General features: G+C 40.7%; 1 protein-coding gene across 2 annotated transcripts in view; it reads right to left on the minus strand.

The window, feature by feature from the left end:
• Positions 1-26,202, minus strand: part of CHODL (chondrolectin) — a 37,732-nt gene extending 11,530 nt beyond the window's left edge. For both annotated transcript variants that reach the window (XM_054974329.1, XM_054974330.1), the window contains exons 1-2: positions 25,806-26,202; positions 908-1,220 (exon numbers count right to left, since the gene is read on the minus strand). In XM_054974329.1, the coding sequence (XP_054830304.1) occupies positions 908-1,220; positions 25,806-25,896 (404 nt within the window). In that variant the 5' untranslated portion in view covers positions 25,897-26,202. The remainder of the gene's footprint in view (positions 1-907; positions 1,221-25,805) is intronic.
• Between the last annotated feature and the right edge of the window lie 836 nt (positions 26,203-27,038).

Raw genomic sequence — 27,038 nt, forward strand, 5'->3', positions numbered from 1 at the left:
ACAGTTTCTGCATTCATATCCAGGCACAACAAGTCATATAAGAATCATTCCTAAAGGAAATGCAAAAGATTGTTTTGCTTAACCAATCTGGTAGCAAAAGATCAAGAATAAATGTAAAAATACTGAGCTGAGCAGCAGCCTGCATAGCTACTAACCAGAAAAACAATTAAGTGATGAAACACTTTTCCAAGGTTTGGGTCTGACAAATGTAAACCCCACTGTTTATTGAAGAATCCACTAGGCATTATTTCCTTACACCTTCTCCAAATATCCCCCCACTTTTGTGGGCATCTCAATAACACTATAATATAGCTGGGCGATATCTGAGAGCAGAACCACAAGTGACAAAAGGCACAGATTGGACACTTGTCTGCTTCCCTCAAGTTTTGATGGGAAATGTAGGCATCCTGGTCTCGCAGCTTCACTCTCTGACTGCTGTCCAATGGACTTTTCAACTGTCACTTGTCCAACATTCCGCCAAGCTGCCTACATTTCCCATCAAAACTTGAGGGAAGCAGACAAGTGTCCAATCTGTGCCTTTTGTCACTTGTGGTTCTGCTCTGAATGTGACAGAAGGGAAAAGAGAAAGGAGGCAGGAGCCTTATGGAAGTATGCAGACAAGGCCGTGGAGACATGAGAAGATCCCGAGGGTCAGTGACAAGAATGAATCCACGGCCAGAGATAGAATGATGGAACATAATTAGCTGGGTAGAGGTGTGTGTGTGTGTGTGCGCGCGCACCACAGAGTCCACCCTCTGAAGCTGCCATTTTCTCCAAGGGAATTGTCATCTGGAGATCAGCTGTAATTCCATGAGATCCCCAATCCTCACCAGGAGATTGGCAACCCTACCTTAAAGGCCTATATTTTAGGCAAAATTCTTTAAGTAAAGCTGCACAAACATTATACCTGAAGAGTGAGGTGCTTCCATCTGCCCATTTGTAAAGATCAGGGCAGGCATTTGATGTAGTTTGGCCCTCTCCGCTTCTCCATAGGCCAATCCAGAAATCACCATCAGAAATCCCGTAGCCTGATTTTGTTAGGTTCTGCAACATGTTTTCTATTAGTGTCTGTTCTGTTTCACTTTGCAGGCTTAGGAGGACACCACCATCAATTTCACAGGCATGGCGGGCCTCTTGAAAACCCACACGTCTGGACACATCATGGAAATAAGCTATCTTGTAACAGGGATGTGTTGAATCGCCATAGCATACCTTTTGACCTAAAAAAAAAAAAAGAACATTGTATAGATTCACATGTATATCTATTATTAGAGATGGGCATGAACTGAAATACGAATCAAAGTTCAGCATGAACCAGGCTGGTTCGTGGTTTACAAACCTGCAGTTCGTCAGAGCCCATTTCTGATGAACCACCATGAACTTGCGACATCGCGCAAAACTCGCGAGAGAAAACGCGATATTTCGCGTTTTCTGTGCGACGATGCGCGACGACGCACAACGTTTCACGAGGTGGGGGGCCGTCTGGAATCGGCCCTGGTTCATTTGGTTCGTCACTGCAGACAGCCTGGCACCGATCAATCTGTTTTCTAGGCAACAGGGGATGGACTTCCTGCATACCTTCTGCTGACCCGGAAGTGATGGGTTGCTGACCTGGATGTGACATTTTCACAAACCAAACTAACCGGTTCATGAATTGAGGCTGGTTTGTGAAAGTTTGTGATTCATGGTTCGTGAAATGCAACAAACCACGAAACGCACAGTTCGTTTTTTCCCATTTGTGCCCATCTCTATCTATTATACATTGGTTCAGAAACTGTTTCCATAATCGACAGCATGTGTATAGCTTCGAGCTCATCTTCATCTCCCTTGGCTCTTTATTTCCACTGCTACAGGGATGGAGACCTAGTACTCTTAGCAGTGATTGTGCAGACAAGCAACATAGAGAAACTCACCCAACAGATGGGCATGGTACCAGTCCACATCATAATTGCTTTTTGTCTGCCTACACCCAAACTCATAATTATGTAACAGTTCTTCCTTAAAGAGTATATATCATGAAAAAAATAATACATAATCTATGACATAAATGCAGTATCGAGATAAGAAAACCCAAGAACACTCAAATTGTTCAAGGAATTCAAGAAATGTGTGGGCCATTCATATGTTAAGACCAGTCCACTGCTTTAATAACAAGATTATTCGCCTTTGAATGTTTTTTCTAGTTTCCCATGAAAATATAAACTACATCAGAGAGATTTAGATCTACCACATTGTGCTTAAAATGTCAGAAAGTACCATATCAGAGGCATGAAATATTAGATAGAACTTAGGCATGCCTTGGCCGGTTACTAAGAACAAAAACATTTGCTCCAAGTCTAAAATGAGAAAGAAAGAAAAAACCTGTCACTACATTAATTTAATTTAATGAGCAAATGGTATAACTTCAAATAGCTGTTATAAACCACCAGTGTTTTTCTTGTCTTTTAAAATTAGTTCTGGCAGTATTACAGAAGCAGGTGGAGTACATGCTTCCAGAACATAGTTCTGGAAGATAGATACAAAAATTCACGTGGCCTTCATTCAGATTCTTCCATTCAAATGGGATCCTAGTAATGGGGAACAAAAATCTGTGGGTAGCAGTGAGAATAGAAAACAAAGTATGAGTGGGAACAAGAAAAAAATTAACTGAAAATTCAGTAATCGATCACTACAAATTGGGGATCCTTCAGAAACTAGGAGATTTACCTTCTTCTTTTCCCTTTCTGAAGAAGTGAACTGTGGCTCATGAAAGCACATACCCTACCACAAATTTTGTTAGTCTTACAGATTCTACTGAACTCTTGCTCTTTTCTAATGCTGCAGACAGACTAACACGGCTACCCATCCTGATCTTCCTCTGCAGTCCATTAGTGTGAAATAGGTAATCACTAATAGTAGATGAATAGATGAATAGGTTCCTGCCCTCCTAATCAAGTAGGCTTGTGCAATGTCTCTATAGTGCTGATTGCAGGGAGGAACACCGGAAATTGGTCTTAAGTGATGCAAAACTTTCATCTTCCAGAATAAGTGTCCCCAACTTCGCACTCATGCATGCCATGCAGCCAGCTGACATTTTCCTGGCATCCACCATGTGTTTTTTAGAAAGTGGGAGGGGCTTTTGCTAAGCAGGACCATTGGAGATCTAATTGGCTGAGCAGATTTTGTTTTTTAAAAAAATATTGCTTTGACAGCAGCTACCACTACAGCAGAAGGATGTTCACTGTGTAACTGAAAGCAAGCTGTGTGTCTATGCGAAAATGCTTTAAAACAATATGTTCCTTTTAAAAGACATCCTGTAAAACAAAGCTTCCAGCTGAAATGTTGAAGAGGTAGTATTAAAGTTATCATGACCTCATTTCCTGACATTTTGCAGTTGGCTCCACCTCCTGCAGCAGCCTTTTTGCAGTTGTTCCCATCCCACCACGCCAGAATTTCAAAAATGCCTACTTTTAACACTAAAAGCATTTAAATATTTGGGTATTCCAAGCATGCTAGATAGACATTTCTCAGTCCCCAAGAGGCTATTTTGAGCAAGGCATATAAAAATCTCTGAAGATCTTACATGGAGCCCAGGGAAGCCTACCAACCATGGAGCTGGCGCACTGCTTTGCAAGCTCCATCAGTCTAAACTTAGGTGTAGGAGAGTCTTCTGAACCTTTCTTGAACAAGATAAATGCAGCAGAATCTCCAGCTCCAATGCTGAATCCAAGGGAACTTTGCTAAGCTCTCCTTGGGTTGAGTATGGGTGAAAGAGATTCTTCTGCACCTCCCTCATGACGACAGAGACAAAGGAAAATCTACTACACCTTATGCCTAGGCAAGTTAGTGAAGAAGAGAATTGACCCACTTGTTTTATAAACTTCCCTTAGGCACAGCTTAAGGTCTAGTAGATGGTTCAGAAGAAATGGGTAACCCTCAGTGCCTTCATGCTGCTGCCATTCCATGGCAGTATGAAAAAAGTGTCTGGTCCCTTTTCACTTTATTTGGGGCAGTTGTCTTTTTTAGGGAGGTGAACAGGTATGGCCATTATTTTTCTTTATACCTGAAAGTATCATCCAATATGCAACTTTTCTCTTAATTTACAGCATCGTAAGTTTACTTGGTGATTCCCTCAAGATTGTGTGGGGAGGTGCAAACTGGTTTCTGAGTGCATCCGGAAGCAGGAGGAGCATCATCGTTCTCCCCTTCCACTTGCAGAGAAAGGCTGTAGGGGAGGGCTATTGCCAATTTGTGCCTGCTCGTTACTTTAAAGGTGAGCATCAGGTCATATGTTTAATGCATTATCTAATCAACCCTTTACATATCAGAGGGTCTCAACAGTGTCATCCTAAGCAGAGTTACACCCTTCTAAGTTCATTGACTTCAATGGACTTAGCAAGGAATAATTCTGTTTATGATAGCACAGTAAGCGACAGAAAGAAGTGTGAATTTACTATAGCTTAGAACTAACATCAAGGATACTGAAAATTATAATAAGTTTACTGATGTCTTTGGGTCTTTGGTGATGCACTAAATTATATGAACTGTTCATCTGTCTGATAAATCACAAGGAATAGATGGAGCATCACACAAAATAATATATAATAATGCTAATAATATACAATAGGAACACAGTAAAGAACAACAGATCTCTGCAGTCATATTTTGATTAATCTATAATGATGCAAAGTTGCCTAAACTTTCAAAAGCTGATCTTCTTCAAAAGCTGATCTTGTGATTCATCGATGCCTTACTGCTCCATGCCCTCTTCTGTCCCATCAATATAATTTAATCTGCATTTTAGGATGAATCACATTACATTATGTCTCTTCAAAAACTACTGCTTCAGCATGATTTCATAACTGTACTCTGTCTTCATTAGTAAGAAAAATAAATAGCCTCTTTTTCTGCCAAAACACAGCTTCTTCTGGCACTGAAACTGGCTTTTCACCCACATTGTTCGGCTATCTTATGCAAGGCTTGCACAACTTGTGACCCAAGAAGTTAAACTCAAATCACCAGTCATTGCACTGTGCACCCTAGGGAATTTGAATGCCTGTGTATTCGCAATTCCAGGCAACCAATACAGGAAATTTGTCAGCACCCTCATGGGCTGTCGTATGTAGCTGGCGATCTGCTTTTGGCTTGGTACCAATTTATAAGTTTAAGTCTGTGGTGTAAAATATCTCCTGAGAGTCCTGCTTATTTATTTTGGTGTTATTTTGAATTCAGCAATACTTGGAGGCTACAAATGAGCCAGTTTCAAAGCCAATGTGTTGATATAATAACAAATACTAAAGACATTGTTTTAGCTCATATCTGACTTGTTCTTGAAGCTGCTGTGCCAAAAAGACATCAATATATCTAGCAGCATACTCAACAAAATGGATTTAAGGAAGCAACTAAATTATCAATCCTATGATTCCATTTTACTAAGTTTGAGAGATGACTTATAGTTTTAATCTCACTCATTTGAAAGGATTAGAGAAAAAGAGTTCTTAATGCCATGTACCTACCAGGCACATCCACACTACAAATTGTCTCAGGTTGTTGTTGTTATTTAAACTATCTTTAGGGTAGGTAAAGGTAAAGGTAATCCCCTGTGCAAGCACCGAGTCATTACTGACCCATGGGGGGGGGGATGTTGCATCACAACATTTTCTTTTTTTCTTTTTTTTTTTTTTGATTTCAGTTGGCTTTATTTCCAATATAAATGGCTACAAGGTGGACATTCTCTACAAGTGGTTTATACTGTAGCTGGCAATAGCTTATCGGTCATCTCCATCACATGATATAATTTTTTTTTAAATTTATTTTTTTAAAACCAAACAAACAAACAAAAACAATGTACAGAAGTAAAATAGAACAACAACAAAGTCTTAGTGAACTATATACAATAAACGTCATGCCAATATAGTTAAAACAAAGACAACTAGCATTTTTTTTCAATTATTTGATAGTCGTTGCTTCAAATCTGAGTAACAAAAAGTAAATGCTTAGGTGGAGAGTGATTTGTATTGGAAATGAATTCAATGAATGGTAACCATTTTGCAATAAAATCAGTTTCTTTCAAATAGTGTTCATTCTGGTATAATTCGTCATGTATTTTTTCTTGTATAACAACATTTTCTTGGCAGACTATTTACGGGGTGGTTTGCCATTGTCTTCCCCAGTCATCTACACTTTACCTCCAGGAAACTGGGTACTCATTTTACTGACCTTGGAAGGATGGAAGGCTGAGTCAACCTTGAGCCGGCTACCTGAATCTGGCTTCTGCCAGGATCGAACTCACGTTGTGAGCAGAGCTTGGACTGCAGTACTGCAGCTTACCACTCTGCGCCATGGGGCTAGTACAAACTATCTTTAATCCCTCACAAGTATGGTTTGTCAAAGATTTTGAAACTTTCATTAGTAACAGGGCATATTTAAGCAGTAGCTGCATTTTCAAATGGACATCCAGTCCTGGCAGTTGAATCCCCAGTGGACTCAGATAGGACACATGATATTTTAATAAAGAATTCAGAACACTTAAATTCAGATAGGAAACCACTGAAATTTTAGACATCATAGTCCTTTTCAAACTCTCAGTGCTCCCAATACATGCAATATCAGCTTGGAGACACCAATTGGTGCAGAATACTGCAACTCAATTATTATCAGGATCTAGGCAGAACATACATATTACTCCCTTTCTGCAGTTACACCATTGGCAACCCATCAGTTACTAGACTCAATACAAAGTTTTGCTATTACGTACAAAGCCCTTCATGGCCTTGGGCTCTCATATCTATGGAACTGCCTCAGGGCCGGATCTAGGGTTGCCGGCGCCCAGAGCAACTCTAGTCCGTCCTTGCACGTGCAGTGCATGCGCACGCTCCCACCACTGTGTGATGATGTCATTTCGGTGATGTCACCACACAGGGTGGAGCGGTGGAGGCAGTGTGCAGGGCTGGGAAGCCGCCTGCACCATTCGCCTCCCCGCAGGACAGGGGGCGGCCGGCTGCCCCGTCCTGCAGGGCAGGCAAAAGGCAGTGTGGCCACCTGCACCATTCGCCCCTGTCCTGCATGGCAGGCAAATGGCATGGGAAGCCTCGCAGGTCCCCGCACTGCCTTTTGCCCACCCCAGAGGATAGGGGGCAGCTGGCTTGCTGCAAATGGCGAATGGCGCAGGCGGCCACACTGCCTTTTGCCTGCCCTGCAGGATAGGGGGCAGCTGGCCGCCCCTATCCTGTGGGGCAGGCAAAAGGCAGCGTGGGGGGCTGCGAGACTGCCCGCGCTGCTGTCCGCATGCTCCCGGCAGCTGCGAGGCTGCGTGCGTGCTCCTGGGGGCTGTGAGGCTGTGTGCATGCTCCCAGCAGCTGACAGCTGCTCCCGGTGCCCCATCCCTGGTGGCTCTGGGGGCAGACTACCCCCCCTGCCCCCCCTCGATCCGGCCCTGGACTGCCTCTCTCACTACGCTCTGCCATGGCAGCTTTGCTCATCTGAACAAGGCCTTCTGCAGGAACCACCTTCCAAATGGTAAATATCAACAGGTGCCCATTCAGATGCATGAAAGCTCCCACTCTCCTGGCTTTCTGCAAACTGTGCAAAACTGAATTGTTCAGGAGAGCTTTCATACACAGATAATAGAGCTGTGCTGTAAGAAACTGGTTCAAAGAGATGCTTCAATAAAGGCTGTTACTGTCATTTAGTATGTCATGTGAAATTGCTTATGCTTCATTTCAACATTATTTCAAATTTCTGCTATCTATACCTTATTTATTGTTTATTGAATATCCCAGATATTGATCATATTGAATTATACTTTGTAATTTGTCTTGAGTCTCTGTGAGAAAGGCAGACTACAAATAATGTAAAAAAAATTAAAAATAAAATAAAGTCTATATTTTCTGACAGGTTACACACCTATTTTGCATGGATGTACAGTTTCTGTGTGCATGAACCAGAACCCTGGAAAATCTATTAATTGGTTTGCACATACCAAAACAGTTAGTGTGTACATAATAAATACACAGGCCCTAATCAGTTAACATGGTGACCACATGTATTGATTTATGTATGGTTGTTGGACTCCTGATATTCATCAACATAAATGATTGAAAAGGGCTTCCAAATGTTCAAATTGTAATGAAATTAAATAGAAACAGTACAACAGAGAGGGATATTACAGAACTCTTAAGGTTCCTTCAAAGCATCTGAAAGACTTCTTAGTGAAATCTCTGTCTCTGTATCCTGTAACGGCTGGCTCATTTTCAATATTTGTACTTTTCCATGTTGATATAAAGATGAAAATTAAACACATGGTTAACCCTTTCCCAATTAAAAAAATTCAGTGCAATTCTGATGATTCCCTAGGAACCAAGAATGCCTATCAAATCAACTTATGGCTGCTAAATCAACTCAGTATGTGTGCTAATATGCCATAAGGGACAGCTAATAATAATTAATGAATGTGAAGATAAAGCTTATCAATAATCACTAATTATCACACACTAATCAAACATGTATTTAAACATTCACCAGTGGAAAAGGCAATATAATAAACATTTAGGAAAGGTTACAGTTTAAATAATTAGCATAATACTTTGAGATCAGAGGTATTCTTACTGATTTTTTAAAAATCAGGGCCAAGCTACAAGTGACAAATGACACAGGTTGGACACTTGTCAGCTTCCCTCAAGTTTTGATGGGAAATATAGGCATCCTAGTCTTGCAGCTTGGCTCTCTGACTGCTGTCCAATGGACTTTTCAACTGTCACTTGTCCAACATTCTGCCAAGCTGCCTACATTTCCCATCAAAACTTGAGGGAAGCTGACAAGTGTCCAACCTGTGTCATTCATCACTTGTAGCTTGGCCCTCAGTTTACGTACAAAGAACATAGAACTCTGACTGAGACCTTGGAAAGCTCTGCTAGCTGGAGTAGCTAAAATCGACATTGGTAGGCCAATGCTCGCTCTCTGTTATTTGTGTAATGTGCTCTCTCTATGTCATTTGTGTAATGTGCTGGACATAACTATTGCAGCAGAAAATTATGTAGATACTTCACACAATAATGAGAAATCCAGAGGACAGTAATTCCTTTGGCTCTCTAAAATTTAACCAGATTCAGAGTGGCATGTCATTGGGCAGATCTAGCAAGAAAGACAGACAACTCCAATTCATATCAAAGAAAACTCATTCAAAGATTTTCTATAAATCTTTGACAGAATAAGAGAAGACAGTGTTGTCATCTCAAATGAAATGTACTTGTTTATATAATTATTGACCAAATTCTTCATATAAGAAGAATCAAAACAAACTGATCTGATCTTTTCTCAAAGGGTAGTTGTTTGCGAGAGAAAAGTGGAGGAGGAAAGAACAATATTGCAAGCCACTACAGATCCCCATTGGTGACAAAAGCAGGTACAAATATCTGAACAGATATCAAAAAATACAGTTGTTTTTGTTGTTGTAGTAGAACTAAAACTTTTATCATGAGGAAACTCAGTAACGAAGGTCTCTTTCACATGGGCTCCTTTTAACCATCTTTGACTTCTGAAAGATTTTTTAAAAGGTTTCACACATCTTAAGGATAAAGCATGTGCGCACGTGCACACACATGCACACACACACACTCCATAAAACCCCACATCAGAACAAAAGGAAATCTGGGTTCAGGTTTCATTAACTGCAGGAGGACAGCATTTTATCCTTAAGGTGTATGAACATCCATTTGCCTTCAACAGCCAAAGTAAGTAAGTTGTAACTTGTCCTGTTATGGTGTATGAAAACTTTAAAAACACCTGGCCAAGGACTTACCCAAGGCTGTCTTTGTGGTACACAGGGTAAAGGAGGGGACAATATACGCAGTGTTTCCATCTTCTTCAGGGCCCAGCAGCTCCAGCAGGGCTGAGGCTCATCCCCAGGTTCAAATCACTAGCCGGCCGATTAGCAGCTGGCTAGCTGGACAGTGAGGCAGGGCCCCAGTCAGCAGACCTTGAGGGCTAAAGTCTTCTCTCTGGTTGACTTGATGGGGTTAAATGGCAAAGCCAGTTGGGCCCCTGACACTACTTTTCAACTGGCTTCCCACCCATCCCATCCTCATTTCTAGGGATTACTAGAAATGATTCTTGTGATGACTAGGTTGCTGTTGGGATCTGTTGGGAACTTATACCCCAACTACAGATGCTGAAAAGGAAAAAAAAAACTGATAACATTTACACAAGTGCTGAAGAAGAAATTGATCATACCCCCTATATGCTGATAATCATAGGTGACTGGAATGCAAAAGTAGGAGACAAAACAGAATCATACATTGTCATAAATTTTTTACTAGGATTATGAAGTGAAGCAGGAGAGTGACTCAGAATTCTGTGAAGCTAACAACTTGTTCACTGCAAACACATGCTTCAAGGCAACTAAAGAGATGATTGTATAAATACAGGAACAAAACAGATTACATTATGAAAAACAGAATAGAATTTCTTTAAAAAAAAGAAAAAGAAAAAAAAGAAAAACAGAATAGAGAAGCACAATCTCTCTGCTAAAACACAACCAGGAGCTGATTGTGGTACAGACCATGAACTGTTAAATTCAAAAATTGGAATAATGCTGATGAGAAATATTAAAGAATCACAATGCCCAAATATAATCCAAATAACATTCATGAAGAATTTAAAGACCATGTAAAGGACAGATTTGCATTACTAAGTTTAATTGATCATGATGGAAGTGAATTTAATGTACTAGAATATTTTCATGTGCCTTTCCTGTCTCTATGTAACTTTTCTCTGTACTCTGAGGTGCTTACACTGTATTATTACTATGCAAAGTAGAAAAGCAGAGAAGACATGTGAATGCATACCAGTCAGTGAGAGAAATACTAGATATTTGTAGCTTAGGCCACCAATATAGGCACAAGAAGCAATAAAATTATTAGCAAGAGCATACACCTGCATCACTATGCACTATACAGCACAAGCTATTCTTAGGCTGATAAGAGAATTTATGCTAGACGTAGCTGTAGAATAGAGCCAGCTGCAGATGGGGGAGAAGCAGAGAGAAGGTTACTTCCAGAAGCAACCAGAAACGAAAGTTGAACTTTTGTCCAGAAACAGCAGATGGTAGAAGAAGAAGAGAAACAGTGACAAAGAACAAGAAGAAAGGGGGGGGGGAGGTAGATCAAAGAAGCAGGCTATAGACCACTTGAAGGAGAAAAGTAACACCTCCACTAGAGATAGAGTCTACCAAGGCCAAAGGTAGCCCCCAGGCACTGAAAGTGGGGTGCTGAAGCACATTCCTAAGGGAAAGGGGATATTGCTCTCCCCCTCCCATCAAAGGGGCCAAGGAAACTATATTTCTCGGTATAGTGAAAAGTTGCCAACGCTGCAGTAAGATGCCCTTGACAATTGTAACAATGGCAAAGAAGAGCCGGAACTGCTGTTGTATCAGAATTGTTCTGCCAATAGGTGACCACTGAATTATCAGGGGTGGCCACCAGTTGGGACCAATGGGGTCCAGAATAAAGCTTTACCCAATGGGACCCCCAATATTGCAATTTATCCAAGGGTACAAAATGCCATTGTAGCTCTGATGAGCATTGGACAAGAGGGACCTTTACTCTCTGTGTAACTGACACGCCGCCATGTTTAATTAAACATTGTAGACTTGCTTCATTCACAGGACTCTGAGTCTGTCCCTTATTGAATTGGCTGAGAGACATTTACAACACATTGTGTGCAACAATCATGAACCAGAAGATCTGTGGTTGAAACCAGAGACGTGATCAAGAAAGAATGTGCAAAAACTGTTCTCATAGCCAAAAGAAAAGAGAAGCCTAGATGGATGACTGATGAAATTCTTAAAATTGCTAGATAGATGAGAAGCAAAAGTAAAATGTGATGGAAATAGAATCAGAATTCCAAATGCAGCTTTTCAGCAACTTGCATGCAGAGACAAAGGTGTCTATTATAATAAAGAAATAGAAGAGAACAACAACAACAACAACAACAAAAGAAAGAAAGAACAAGGGATCTGTTCCACAAAGTCCAGGAAATCAAAGGGAAATTCAAAACACAGGAAAGGATGCTGAAAGATCAACATGAAAATACAATACTTATCAGGAGATTACACTGAAGAACTATATAGGAGAGATGGGAGGGTGACAGATTCCTTCAAGAAGAATCTTTTGATAAAGAATCTGCAATCTTTGCAGATTTTCTGTTCCTTGGCTCACTCATCAACCTAAGAGTAGACTGCAACCAAGAAATCAGAAGGAGACCTAGACTTGGAAGGACAGTCATGAAGGAACTAGAAAAGATCTTTAATGATAAGGATGTGTTGCTGGGGACCAAGATCAAGATAATCCATACTATAGTATTCCCTGTTACTCTGTATGGGTGTGAATTTGGACAGAAAGCTGACAGGAAGAAAATTCATTCATTTGAAATGTGGTATTGTAAGCCACCTACCAGACCTACACTATAACACATGCTTCCCGGCAAGGCAGGAAGACAGTTGTCATCTCCTGGCCAAGAGAGTGGAAAAGTACTGAACTGTGGGTCATGAGAAAGGCGAGCTGACAGCCCCACAACCCCCCAGAGGTGTGCAAAATCTGAATATTCTGTGTAATTGCTCTTTTAATGTTTTTTTTAAATAAAAAACATTCCTTTTGAACATCTGCCTGTTTATTAGAGTATTTTCCAGAGGAAGCAGTCCTTGTAGAGATTGGTTAAAAGATCCTGCAGTCACTCTCCCTTCACTTAGCCTCTCCTTGTTTCTAATTCCCCCACAAAGCTTGCAAGAAGACCCATTGGGTAACAGTATTTGAGGAGAGTTTTACAGATACCATGGGTGGCCAAAAAGACAAATAAGTGAGTTCCAGACCAAGTTAGGCCTGAATTCTCCCTAGAGCACACTGAGGCTATTGTACCTTAGTCACATCATGAGAAAACAAGACTCACTGGAAAAATCAACAAAGCTTGGAAAGGTAGAAGGCAGTAGGAAAAGAAGAAGACCCAAATTGAGACAGCTTAACTCAATAAAGAAGGCCACATCCTCCAGTTTGCAGGATCTGAGCAGGGCTGTTAATGATAATGTTAATGATAATGATGTCTTGGAGGTCTTTCATTTAATGGGTCTCCATAAGCTGGAAGTGACTTGAGAGCACATAACACACACAATGCTATGTAAACTATAGGCAACCACTATACCCTATGGCAGTTAGTTCCCTAAATGTGTTACACATCATGTGATTTTGTTTGCCCTGAATCTACTGCCTGTCAACTTCATTGGATGTCCTTAAATTCTAGCACTTTGGAAGCACTATTATGCCCCTCTTAGTCCACAGAAGGATGATGTCAATGCACATGCAGTATTTCTCCTGTCATTGCCCATATAATCATAGCAGGGAAGTTCTACAACAGAAGGATCTGTATAGAAAGGACTTCTAAATATACATGGTGGGGAGCCTTATTTATGCATTTGATTTAAAAGAAACTCTCCAGCATTTGGCATTCCCAGGTTACACTTCCAGAAAAAAATGTATGTCTAATTACTTGAATCAATACAAGGTAATGGCTTTCAACTAGAAAGAGGCTATCATACTGAAAGAGCAAATGAAACACTGTTTTACTTGCAAGATTAAGTAGTGTGCCTTTATCATGGGGGGGGGGGATCTATATATTACAGTTTTTCCTGATGGCATTTTTTTTTGCCAAACTATTAAAATCCTGACAGCTTTATTTTCCCCTCTAAGTGGAAAATGTCTATTTTTTTGGCATTAGTTCTACTCCATATATTTAAGATGCCATAAAGAGAAGGGTTGAGACCCATTTTGTTCCTTCTGTAATAAATGCTTTCTCCCCCCCCCCCCTCTCTTGAGCACATGGATATTGCAGCTGTAAATTATGGGATCAGTTTTGGTTGGCAGATAGCCAGTTTCATCTAAGAAGGTGATGAGTGTTTTGAGATACTGTGTCTTAAACCCGCGATACCTCCCAAATCTCTGTAGAGTGATTGCTGTCTCTGGAGCAAAAGTTGAATTTATTACCTTATACTTTTGTCTTTTTGAGGGTCCCATTGTCTCAGACACTGAAGACACTATCCTAGCCTTGGAATATCCCACTTAAGAAAAGACCCCTAAGCATATCTGACTGGAATATTAGAGGCAGACATAGTAAGGAGATTCCCTACTTCCCCATGAAACACATAAGAGGACCTTTGGCAAGTAATTATTGCTTACCCTGAGTAATTTCCAGGGTTATTCATAAGGCAGTTCAGTGGAGCACTACCAGCTACCACCTCTGAGCACCCTGAATGGGGATAGGGGACCAATACCATTGCTGAAGGACATCAGGAGGCGGCGGTGTGGCATCAGAGATGATAGTACATGTTCACAGCAGCTGCATGGCGAATAGTGCCTCATATACCCTGATGAATCCCTTTCCATTGAATTCCCTCCCCATTCAGCCATACTTATGCTGGTAACAAACCACTACAAAACTCTGGTTCTCTCATTAGAGTTTAGTGAAAATCAGTAGATAGTCATGTGTATACACACAACTGCTTCACACATAGGCTGAATGAGCAGAGTGAGTGAGTGAGTGAGTGAGTGAGTGAGTGAGTGAGTGAGTGAGTGAGTGAGTGAGTGAGTGAGTGAGAACATGAACATGAACATGAACATGAACATGAACATGAACATGAACATGAACATGATGGCTCTGCTCTTGCCTACTTTGGATCACCAGCTTGTGAGCATGGCATCTATGTCCAGAGGCAGTGTCCACGCATATATTCACTCTCAGAGATCAGCAACATTTGGAATGCAGAGTCTAGAGTTATGAGGAGGGACCGTATGTGTGGACACTGGCTTTGAGCACAGGTAGGGCATGTGGCCAGTGTGTTCATGCTACTCTCCCTCTCCATCCATGCAGTCAATGTATAGATATGTCATGAGTTCAGGTCTTCTGAGTTCCTTGTCAGAAAGACCTGACAGAAAGTCCTTGTCCGAAAGACCTCCAGTCTAAGAAGCTTTCCACCAGCAAATGGCTCTTCCATTGGAACTGCTTTGCTTAGAAGAGTGGTGGGATGCAGATAACAGTTCAGCATCCTCAGCAGGTTAATCACCACAAATAAATATCCAGCTTGTTCATTGGGTTGGTTGTCTCTGAACAACTCATACTTCAGAAATAAGCTGTACAATGTTCTATGCTACATTCCACATGCCTTAAAAGAAGTACTATTTGGAATACTGGTCGGAGTACTTCCTGTGAAACAACAGAGTCTAGGAGTACTATTTGGAGTGCAGGAGTGCTTTTGGTGAAACAACAGAGTCTAGGAGTAGTTTCAGACATTTTTTTTTCTACTATGAAATCACCTGTTGTAGATTCACATGAACCTATCTTGACATAGATCAGATTTAAGCTGCAATCCTAAACAGACTGAAGATTTGTAGATTTTTAGAAGAAAGTGATGTCATCATAAGTTCATTTAAAAGTGGTAGAATAAATAAGGCACAATTCCTAAGAACTGTATTTTGGAATTTTGATTCAAGTCCCTGCTTAGCCATAAAGCTTATTTATTTAAAAGATGTGCCTTTTTCTGTCAAAGAATTTGCAAAAAAGTTTAGAAAAAGCAAGGCCAAAGTAAAACCACCAGCTTAAAATATGAGTAAAGCAACCATTTAAACAGAAGAAGCAGAGTTTAAAAAGAAAAAGATGAAAACCCAGTCTTCAAAAGCAGCTTCCTGTGATAAGATGACAAGGAGGTAAGCAGACATATCCCAAGGAGGAGGGTTCCCCCAATTCTGGGACTACTACAGAAAAGGCTCTGCTTCTTATGGAACTCTATCTTGTTTCCACATAGGTTGGAGTACAAAGCAGGGCCTCAGGGGCATCATTTAGGAGAAACTGCTCACTGATGCAGTCATGGTGCACTACCATTTAGGGATGGTCTTGGGCAAATCACTACCTGTCATCCTAATATATCTGATAGGGATTTTGTGAAGAGACAGAAGTCCCTGAGCTTCCTGGAAGTAAGCTGTGATAAACAGAAAGTAAAACAGCCCAACAGAATGTTGTCTACTTACTTCCAGATCTGGCTGAGTGATGAATGTAATAATTTGTAGTTGCTTATTCCAATATTGTAAATAGCTTCATACATCTTCCATTTTTTTGTAATGAAAAACATTGTTCAAACTATCCAGACTACAGTGACCATGTATAAGGATGGATCCTATGGAAGATTTCTGAATGCACAACAATTAGGGTTGTCAGCCTCCAGGTGGTGCCTGGCGATCTCCTAGAATTGTAACTGCTTTCCAGCTGACAAAAATCAGTTCTCCTGGAGGAAATGGCTGTTTTGGAGGGTAGGATCTACGGCAGTATAACCTGCTGAGCTCTAGCCCCTCCCCAAGCCCCACCTTCTCCAGGCTCCACCCCCCAAAATCTCCAGGTATTTCCCAACCTGGAGCTGGCAACGCTAACAACAGTCCATGTGCAAAGCCAGAGCACTAAAAGTACTCCTTGCTGTTTGCTTGCACTAAGTGAAAGCAATTGTATCTGTACTATGTTTTCCACATGCACAACACAGAGTCAGGTTTCTCCCCCAGCAGTTTAAGAACAATTGTATTGAATCATGCATGCAAACCATCTGTTGTACTTTACATTATTCTTGCTGCACATTGTTATTTCATTAAAAATGATATTGAAGTGCATTGTGCTGCTGCATCCCCTGTGCTATTGCTTGTGCAAACAGAACTGCACTGAATACGTTTTCCTTTCTATCCACCCATTGCTGGATCCAGGCCAGATTCTCTCAGGCCAATGTTGAAAAGCCTTTAACTGCTGCTTGATCTGATTCAGGAAATAATGTAAATGCCAGGGTCTGTAGGATGTAGTTTCCAATGCAAGAGTGTGTTTAAGCATGTGTAGAAACATTGTGTCTCTTTGAAGGTTACTGTAGCTGCATGGGTGGCTACCAAGTGACTAGCATAATATTTAAATGACCTGACTATGGGGATCACTTGCACAAATCCTGACCAGAGGAGAAAAACACCCCATGGGAATATGCTGCTTCTGTGAGAATGTCCCCACAACATGGTTTGTTTATTTACTTAGAAAAAGCATATGCCATCCCTCCAGACAATCTGTTTGAAGAGACTTAGAACTTAAAACATGAAAAAATCATAAAACAATTAAAATCAACACACTATTAAAAATCCAGTTAAAGCATAAAAATGGCATTGGCTTACTTAAACTTAAATACTAGTTCAGTCACTCAGGAGCCACTTACTGAAAAGTAGCTCCCTTCCATCTAGGGTAATAATTAAATGCCCCACTGTCAAATGTGCATGCACATGCAATCCCCCACCAGCACTGTGCATTGAGGATGGAGTGTGCCATTTCATCTGCTCTTGTGATACAGACTGGCACATATGCACACCCATCCACTGCTTTTGTCTTTGCACAGTTATTACCAGAGCATGACCAATTATACATATTGTCTGTCCTTGGCTTGGAGTCACATTCTTCTAGAGTTACTCAATTGTTTGTATTTCAATAAATGGTGTATATATGTACTGAATTATTTTCTGCCTTTACAGCTCCTATTGGAAGTGTTATATTGATATGCACTCAGGGTAAATATTGGAATGTGCATTGACGTAGCCAAGAAAAATGTCACTAGTAAAAAAGGCAAAAATAAACTGAAAGCAAACAGCAGTCATTAAGGCATAATGGCTTTGATTAATACATGGGTTGTTAAGTGGCTAGTAATAAGATTAGCTCGCTTTTTTCCTGCCCAATGGATACTTAAAGTAATTGCATTTTTGCAAACTGCATTATCATCACTTTATGTGTTTTATGATGTCATGGGGACAGCAATGCGGGTTATGGAACACTCAGCAGTTTTTCCTGGCCCAGATTTCTCAACGGTTTAAAAGCCCAGTTTCCTGCCAGCTCCAGGCATTCTGATCAATTGCAGTGTAAACACCAACTATAGAAAATAATTCAAGATGATCACATAAAACTAAGACTTTCCCCACCGCAGAACATCTATTTCTAATTCATTGCACTTACTACCACCACACATGAAAAGGCACTGGAAGCAATTAGGATAAATGGTGATAAACTAGGAAAGAATACTAAAATAAGCCTTTCCCAACCAAATTAGTATAGAATAGAATACTTTGCTACACTAAGCAATAAGGAATTTGCTATTTATGCAATCCATAGGTTGGTCCATTTTGACTCGACCGTTCTAGGGTTTGTGGTTATTATCAGAATTCTGAAAAATCAAGCTATCTTTATTTTTTCCAGTGCTTCTAGTCCTAATTTTCATGGAGATACATTTTTAATGAATGATTAGGAAAATTTCCAGGGTGTTCCCTAATGCTGAACAAGTAGTAAAGTCCATTCAATCCTATCAACAAAAAGAGAATGGGAAATCTAATTCCTATTGAGAGGAAAATGGCACATGTTAAATATCTGAAATCTACTAAGAGGTAGATTTATTGGCTAATGTTTGCCAAATGACTAGCTTAATTATGTTTGTGTGTGTTTGTGTGTGTTTGTGATTGTAGTCTAGCTTGTGTAGATGCCATTTGAGGCAGTTCTCATGATGACTGTGTAATATTTCCTGAGTTCAATAGACATTTTCTGAGTGATGTTGGTGGGTATTCAGTGAGATCTGTTGTGAATATTCATAATGTTGCTATAACACTGAGTAGCACTGGCTCAAATACAAAGAACTGTAGAGGTGGTGCCCTAAGCCCAAGTGGACTTTAGGCTTGTTAACAGCACCACCCAACCTGCATGATAAACTGCATTTGAAACTAAAAGAAATTTCAAATGTTTTTTGGGATATGGTATGAAGAAGATTAACTCCCCAAAGGAAAAAAAGTGAAGAATTCCACTGTGTAAACAAAGGCTCTTTACTGAAAAGCCCATTAGATCTAGCCACTGTTTTAATTTGAGTTGAAAAACAAAAATAGCTACAAAAAATAATTATACAGTAAAAGATCCAACTTCCTCTTTCCATGACTTTAATGGGAAATAACCTCTGGGAAAGCAGGGGCAAACATCAGCCAACTTCTAGACAGAGTTGGGCTTGCCTATTGAAATGAATGGCGTGCAGAGCATCTTACCACCTTGTACAGCTTCCAAAGTATGGCTAACGCCCCTATGGTGGACAGTGTTGTTATTTTCCATAACTTTCTGCATACTACTCTTTGTGTCTGTCTCAGAAAGAGATGTCAGAGTCAAACACACAAATGAACATTTATTTATTTTTAATCTATACTTTCTCTAATGAGCTCAGGGGGCAATCATGTTTCTCCTTTCTCCATTTATCCTCACAACAATAACCCTGTAGCGTAGGTTAGGCTAAGATAGATTGACTGGCCCAAGGCCAACAAGAAATTTGCATAGGAAGTGGGGATTTGAAGTTGGATTTCCCCCTGGCATAGTTCAACACTACTCTACAAGGGATCACTGTTAGAAACACATCTACAGGTTAACCCTACAGCAATTACTACAGACTGAATACAACTATCTTTCATGTATCTTCTACACAGTCTGTTGCCAAAGCTCCTGTATGGTCTCTTTGAATGGTCTGTAACATCAAGAGTCAAGACTGCAACCACTTCACCTCCTGCCCCACTACTACTCTGCTAGAATCCATCCTTCTCTCTCTCTTCAACAAAGCAGAATGGACAACAGACCAGCAGACTACTGGGGCAGGAAGTGTCTAAGGGAGAGGGGGCATGGCTATACAACAGAGACAGTGTTTTGTAAGTTCAGTCTGCAGTTTTAAAAAAGGTCTCAGGTAACAGGAGTCAGGAAGATCTTTCTCTGTGTGATTCCCTGGAGAACTACTGCCAGTCAGAGTAGAAAACTGCTAAGTTAGATAAACCAATGATACATATTTAAGGCATGTTCATACGTTCAGTATCTCAGTACTATCAGACTTTTAAAGACAGAGGCACCATATATGAGTGGAAGCCAGGCAACTTGCAAAGATAGGTTTGGAATGTGTATAGATCATAATCTAATCGAACATTCGGTCACCTGACCTTTGATTAATATTCTATTTATATCAGAGTTTCATTGCAAATGAGTCAATATGGAGGATATGGTTAGCTATTCTCTTTTCTGTGCTCCAATACTAGTGTTATTCAAGAGTATATAGCAACATAAAGCTTTGTGTCCCATAGGACTGGCTAGGATACAGGGACAAGATTAACTCTATGTCACTTAAAGCCATCTATGATGATGACTATGTTAGCTTCATAAGGGCATTAAGATTCATGAAAGAAAGGACCATCAATGGATACTACAACATTCATAGGCAGTGAGCCTGTAAATACCAGTACTAGCAGGCAACTTCAGGGGAAGGTCTTGGCCTCTATGCCCTGTTTGTTGGCCACTATGTGAAATAGGACACTGGACTAGGTGGGCCACTTGTATGATCCAGCAGGACTCTTCTTATGATGTCGATCTTATAAGAATAATTTGAAAAATGTTCCATTTTTTTAAAAAAAGAATATGTCCTGGATCCTGGGTTGAAAAATCCATATTAATCTTCCTAATAGCTGAGATTAGAGGATAAAAGAAGCAGGTAGCCATCTTGGTTTGTAGGAAAATCCAAAAACAAAAGCTGTGTGTCTTTTATTAAGTGCAATCAGAATAGCACAGCATAGCATATTTTATCTCAAGGGCCGTACATGTCCCCATGTTCCACCCACAGTCTTCAAGTAGCCACCTACTGGCTGCTCCTCCACTTAATATGTCCCACTCGGCATCAACCAGAGCCCACCCATGCCTTTTCCCCTGCAACTCCCACTTTATGGAAAGGGCTCCCTGAGGAGGTGAGGGGAGAATCATCATTAGAAATCTTCAGGAGAGATTGCAAGAACATTTTATTTGACTGGACTTTTAAACTATAGGTATCTTTTGGGTGAGGGGGGGAATCAGGGATTTTATTCTATTGGTTTTAATGGTAAGCCATCTTGATCCATAAAAAAGGTAGAATATAAATATATTAATTACTAAATTATGTCATTTTTGTTAGTCTTAATAAAAGGTATTACATGGCATTAGAAACTGAGTAAATAGTACTATCAAACGTTACCTTTCATAGCCAGCATGTATTCTCCAAACATGGGGAAATGGAAAAATTTTTAGATTTGAGTATTTTCAATGTAGGTAAATGGATATAACAACAGCAGCAGCAGCACTTATATACCACCCTTCTGGACAGATTAATGTCCCACTCAGAGTGGCAAACAAGGTCAGTGGCATTATCATCCCTATAATACAGCTGGGGAGCTGGGGCTAAGAGGTATAGCTTATGCAAGGCCACTTGCTGAGCTAATAACAGTAGCGGAATTCAAACTAGCAGAGAACTGATTCACAGCCAAATCACTTAACTATTATGTTACAGCAGCTATGTTGTATAGATACCTAAGAAGGCTACACACACACACACACATCCTATGAGCACTTACTTGGGAGTAAGTCCCATTACAACTTACTTTTTAGTGAACATGTACACTATGAAAGTTCATGCACCAATAAATAGTTTAGCTTTTAAAATGTCACAGGCTTCTTTATTATTATTGTACACTGTAACATTAAATGAACAGTTAATACGTGTACCAGTTGCTCAATTGACCATAACTGCTCTAGAAACAAATAAATGTGTGGCATTGCAAACATTTAGACAGTGCATGTTTTACTTCAAATAACTGGTTTCTAGAAAAATACAATGTGTGATGCAGTACTCTAGCCTCAAAACAGAATATAATTCCAAGTTGGTTATGACTAAAGTCCTACATTATCTGGGACCACAGATCATAAGAAACTACTTGCTTCCCACCTTTGATGGGGTCCAACTGACATTTGTTGACTCAGTTAAGAGCCTAGGGAGGAATACTGGATCCAGCTTCATCGCTGAAAAAGCAAATGAACACAGTTGCAAAAAAGGGGACATTCTATCAACTTCACTTGCTTGGAAGAGGTTATCCTACCTTGATTCTGCTGATCTAGTCATGTGGATTCGTGCTATGGTTTCCTTGAAGCTAGACTACTGTATTGCACTCTACATGGGTCTGCCCTTAAAGACAGTGCAGAAATTCCAGCTGGTACAGAACACTGTCTTGTGGCTTATATTGGACCAGTGGAATGTGCATCTCACTCCCATTCTTAGGACACAACATCATTTAACAATAAGTTTCTGCATTTAATTCAAGGTTATAGTTATCACCTAAAAAGTGCTTCATATTCCTGGACCCACATTCTTGCAAGACCACTTTTCCTGCTATGTTCCACCACGCACAAAGCCTTCTGAAGGTACCACCCTGAAAACAGGTAAAATCAGCAACTATCCATTAATGTACATTCTCTCTGATGGCTCCCATATTGTGGAATTGTTTGCCTGAGGCTATCTGGAACACCAACATGCTTCTACCATTTTGCAGAACACACAAAACAGAAATGTTCAGAAAGACTCTTATAAAGTACTCAGAGCTATAGTATAATACCTCAGGTCATTCTCCTATAAGTTGTAGTATTGGAGTATATTACAATGTTTACTGTACATTTATTACACTCTAGTTCACCATCTACAATACAGTGTCTCCTAACTTTGTCTCTTTGGTATGTCAAATCTTCGTTTTTCTTGCCTCAGACAGTTCTTCACCCACTTTTAAGGCTGTCAAACGCCACGTGGAGGTCTCCCAGAATTACAACTGATCTCCAGACTACAGAGATCAGTTCCCCTGAAGAAAATGGCTTATTTGGAGGGTGGATTCTGTGGTATCACATCTCTGCTGAGCTCCCTCCCCTCATCAAACCCTTCCCTCCCTAGGCTCCACCCCCAAATTTCCAGGAATTTCCAAAGCCAGAGTTGGCAACCCTACCTACATTGACAGGGTGTTTATTTGCCTCAGACAGGTTTTTTGTTTACTTGCATTGATTTCCTGTACTTCAGTCCTAACTTCATTATGTTGCTATGTGTACTTAATATCTTCATAGTTTTATTTAATTAATCTAATATATTTCATAATCCGCTTTGAGTCTCAGTGACAAATGTAGGTTATAATTGAAGTTAATAATAATAACAATAATCACTTGCTCTCTTATGAACCTAACAACTGATATTTTCTATCGAGGCCCCATTCTGTGTGCACCCTATCTTCATAGGGTAGGTTAGTAGCTAAAGAGTTGGAGAATTTTCTAAGGCGGCACTTCAGTGTGAAACTCTCTCCCCACAACTGCTTGCATGGTGAATATCTAGTCTTCGAGATGAAACCTGTCAGTTCAGTCAGGGCTTTCACTGGTTTGGATTGTACTTGTAATATTATTTGAACGGTTCTTTTAAAAAACCTGTTTTATAGTGCAGTTACTCTGATAGCTGTTTATTTTATTAATTGATTTGTCTTTTTAATTTCATCTTTGTCTATTTCAAGGCTGTTTTCAGGTGTATTTTCATTCTGGATGCTGTCTAAGAAACTAATGGCAAAGCAGTAGAATATACATTTATTTAATAATATATTTTGAACCTCAACCCACAACTAGGTAAATCAAAGTTAAAGATGAAGGGAAACATTCAGTCTACAAAAGCAAGTAAGTTGTGAGACAAGATTCACTGAGAAGTCATGGTATCTCCTTCCTTGGAAATGCTTAGTGCATGATTAAGTTCAGTATCCGCTGGGAGAACCATTAGGTGCAGGGCATTCTGAGGGGCTGCTGGATTCTTTCAAATATGATTCCACGACGCTACAGTCCAAAACCTATGAATGAAGATACATTCCACTGAAATCAGTAGAATATATGATAGGATGAGGAAAAGTTGGATTTAATACCTTTCTATCAATACATTCTATAATGCAGAGATCATGCACTCTGGGCAAAGGGTGAGATGTGCCATAGAGAAAGTTCTTTCTCTGTATAATTGCTGTTATATTTACAGTTGCACAATCCTTGTACAAGAGTTGGTTTGCAGCACTAGATAACTACTCCATTTAGTACACTCCAATGCACCAAGTCTAAAATCTTGTGTTTAACATTCCAGCCCTTTCTTCATCCTAACAGCATTAGAAGACCTGCTTTGGTGGACAAGGTATTTGTGTAAAAATCTTTCAAACAAAGAAACAAAAAAAAATAGTGCTTCTCTATTTTTACCTTTACCTCAGTAGTAATGGAAACAATAAGAATTGTAGCTTAGAGGCAAAATGAATCATATGCATGTGTGCTGATCCAAATATGATTCTTTGTCCTTATTTTAGCTTTTCTCATATTTGGACTTTCAAACATGCAAGGGCTTTGTTTTTCCTCTAAGCTAAAACTTTTAATTATTTCCATTACTTCAGATGCAGGAGAAAAAGACAGAAAGACAGACTTGGTGTTTGACTATGGAATATGATTATGAGAAATTAAAAATAATTCAAAGGCTAATTCAGCATGAAGTTTGGTGGAAGTTTAAGCTAAGTAAATGCTTGAAGATAAATTCAGTGCTGCTTCCACCATCACTGCCCCACCCTATCCAGCAACAGAGAACAGAAACACAACTATGGGACTTGCCAATTGCCTACCTCTTGCTTGCTGCAACCTGCCCCCAATCACAGACACCACCACTATAGCAAAAGGAAAAGAAAGCATGTCTTCATTGACATGGCATAGGTCTGTTCTCTGCTATGGGTTAGCTTGCTGTTAGGAAGAGAGGGCTGTGTTATCAGCACATACTGGCACATGTTGCTTCAGAGGAAGGTGCACCCCTCCCACCTGCACTGGATTCCTTATAATCAGTTAATTGGAATGGTTTGGGAGGTGGACATTCCTTGTAGAATCAAACAGCTTCCCAATATTTTTCAATGGGTGAAACCTGCATTTCCCAATTATTACTCCCCCACCCCCAGCATGTAACATCATTTATATCACTGATATTGTGCAATGCTGTGGGGAAATTTTGTAACAGGTGCAATAGCAATAGCACATTTTGTGTGTGTGTGTGTGTTTTTTTAAAAACCAAGTGGTTAGCCACTGCCTCCCTATGGCATGTGTTCCCACCCTGCTATACTCCCATAGCAGGTAACCCAGTAGAACTTATTCATAAACACACGTATCATTTATAAGCATGTACTAAAACAGCAAGCAGGTGGAGATCTTTTTTCATTGTCTTTTAACTATACAAACTGTGTATGTGATTAAAGATGTTCATTCAACCTTATTACATTTATTTGCTTTGGATTATTTACCCCCAAAGAAGCAAGATGCATGCTTCTAAAGTTATGTTAAATTAAGATGGAATGAGTGAAAGTCACTTTAAAATAAGTGGCACCAAAGTTCTAGTGAAACAAATGAAAAGAAAAACAGCAATTAATTGGGGGGGGGGATCAGCAAGGCATCATGTCCAGAATTCCAAGTATTGTAAATTCTTGCATACTGTTTACCAGGAACCCAGATCTACTAAGATCAAAATGCCTGGAATAGCCTTGGAAATGACATAGCTGATCCCTAGCACAAGTAACAAGGAAAAAAGTACTTCTTTGCATGTACAAAGTGTACATTTGCTCATCCTCTTTGGGATTCTGAAGGTCCTCATCCAAAGATTAGAGACCGGGTACTTTTCTCTTTTGAAACTGTTAATCAGTATCCAACGGTTTTAACAGCAATTAGATAACTGCAGGTACAGATGTATTAAGATAGTAGTGGCAACTTTCATTTAAAAGTGAGAGGGAGGAAGATTCAAACCATGAAGCCCCGCCAAATCCGGAACTCTTGAGAGATCTGGATAAAGTCTCAGCCTCTCTCACCAAGCGAAGTGGCCTCTTCTTTCCTTTACTCACCGCTGAAGATTCGCAGAGAGAGGCAACTTTGCGCCCACAGCATCCAGGCGCCCAGCAGCAGCGGAGACCTCCTCCGAGGCAAAGGGAGCATCGCAGCGACCAGCAGGAACGCGCCTCACAGCCAAGTCCCGAGAGTTTGCAGAAGAGGCGAGCCCCTCCGGCGTTTGCGCAATGCTTCGTCCCTGCGGAGGATGCCGCCGGTCTTTTGGCTGGGAGCGCTCTCAAGCCCGCAAGCAGCGGTCCTGGGGTACCCGAAGCCCGGCCTCCGCCTTGACCGCTGCACACATCTCCCTGAGCTAGAGGGAGGAAGCGCTCGGCTTTAACTGCCTGCTCTGGGGGGCTTGGTGGAAGCGGCGCTGCTGCAGGCTCCCTGCTCGCCTGGCTTTCTCTGCGCCAGGGGCTGCTGCTGAAGAGAGAGGGATCCAGCGGCTCTGCTCCTGGTTATATAGCCCGCGGCCGGCCCAGAGTCTCGCCTCGACAAGAGCCAACCCCATGCTATTGATTGCTAGTGTGAAATGCGGCGCTGCAGCTTTGGATGGGACTGAGCAGGGGCGGGGGTGGGCTGAAAGCAGCCGAATCAGCAGCCCCCTCCTCACTACGAGGCGAGCAGGAGGGGGTTGCCAGAGCTGCAGAGGCTATTAAAAGGGGCCGAGGCTGCCAAAACACATCTGGCAGAAGTCTGCCTCCCTCGCTTTCTCCCTCCACAAAGATGAATATTGTGCCTTTTATTTCCCTCACGTTCCACTCTCCAGCGGGACAGATACTTTATGACTTTATTCTACTTGCTTACTAAACTCTTGTTTATTTAGCTGAAAACACAATCCACCACCCACTTATGCTGTAGTTCAGGGTTCAACCTGGAGCATTTGGTATGGTAATGAAAAGCACCTCAGAGCATGTCTGCCAGGGCTTTCTCTACTGACTTTTCTTTTTCTAAAGACACATAGTACACTTTGTTTCCTTTGAACCCTGACTATTTTTGTTTTAGTAACTAACAGCTCTGGGCACCTTTAAGTGTAATTCCTGAAGATATAACTCAACTATCAATTGACAGGCCACATCATAAAACATGACATGTAATAGATTGTCATCAGAATGTTCATTCTAAAGCATCATGTTAGGTAGGAATCTCTAAACTTGTTGAACCTGTGGCACTTTGGGAATGTTGGGAAATGGTAGTGGGTGTCACCACAAGATGGCTGTTGTCAAGTGTAGTACCTGTGAGAGGGCAGG

Source organism: Eublepharis macularius, chromosome 3 (genome assembly GCF_028583425.1).
Source record: "Eublepharis macularius isolate TG4126 chromosome 3, MPM_Emac_v1.0, whole genome shotgun sequence".
NCBI classification, from domain to species: domain Eukaryota; kingdom Metazoa; phylum Chordata; class Lepidosauria; order Squamata; family Eublepharidae; genus Eublepharis; species Eublepharis macularius.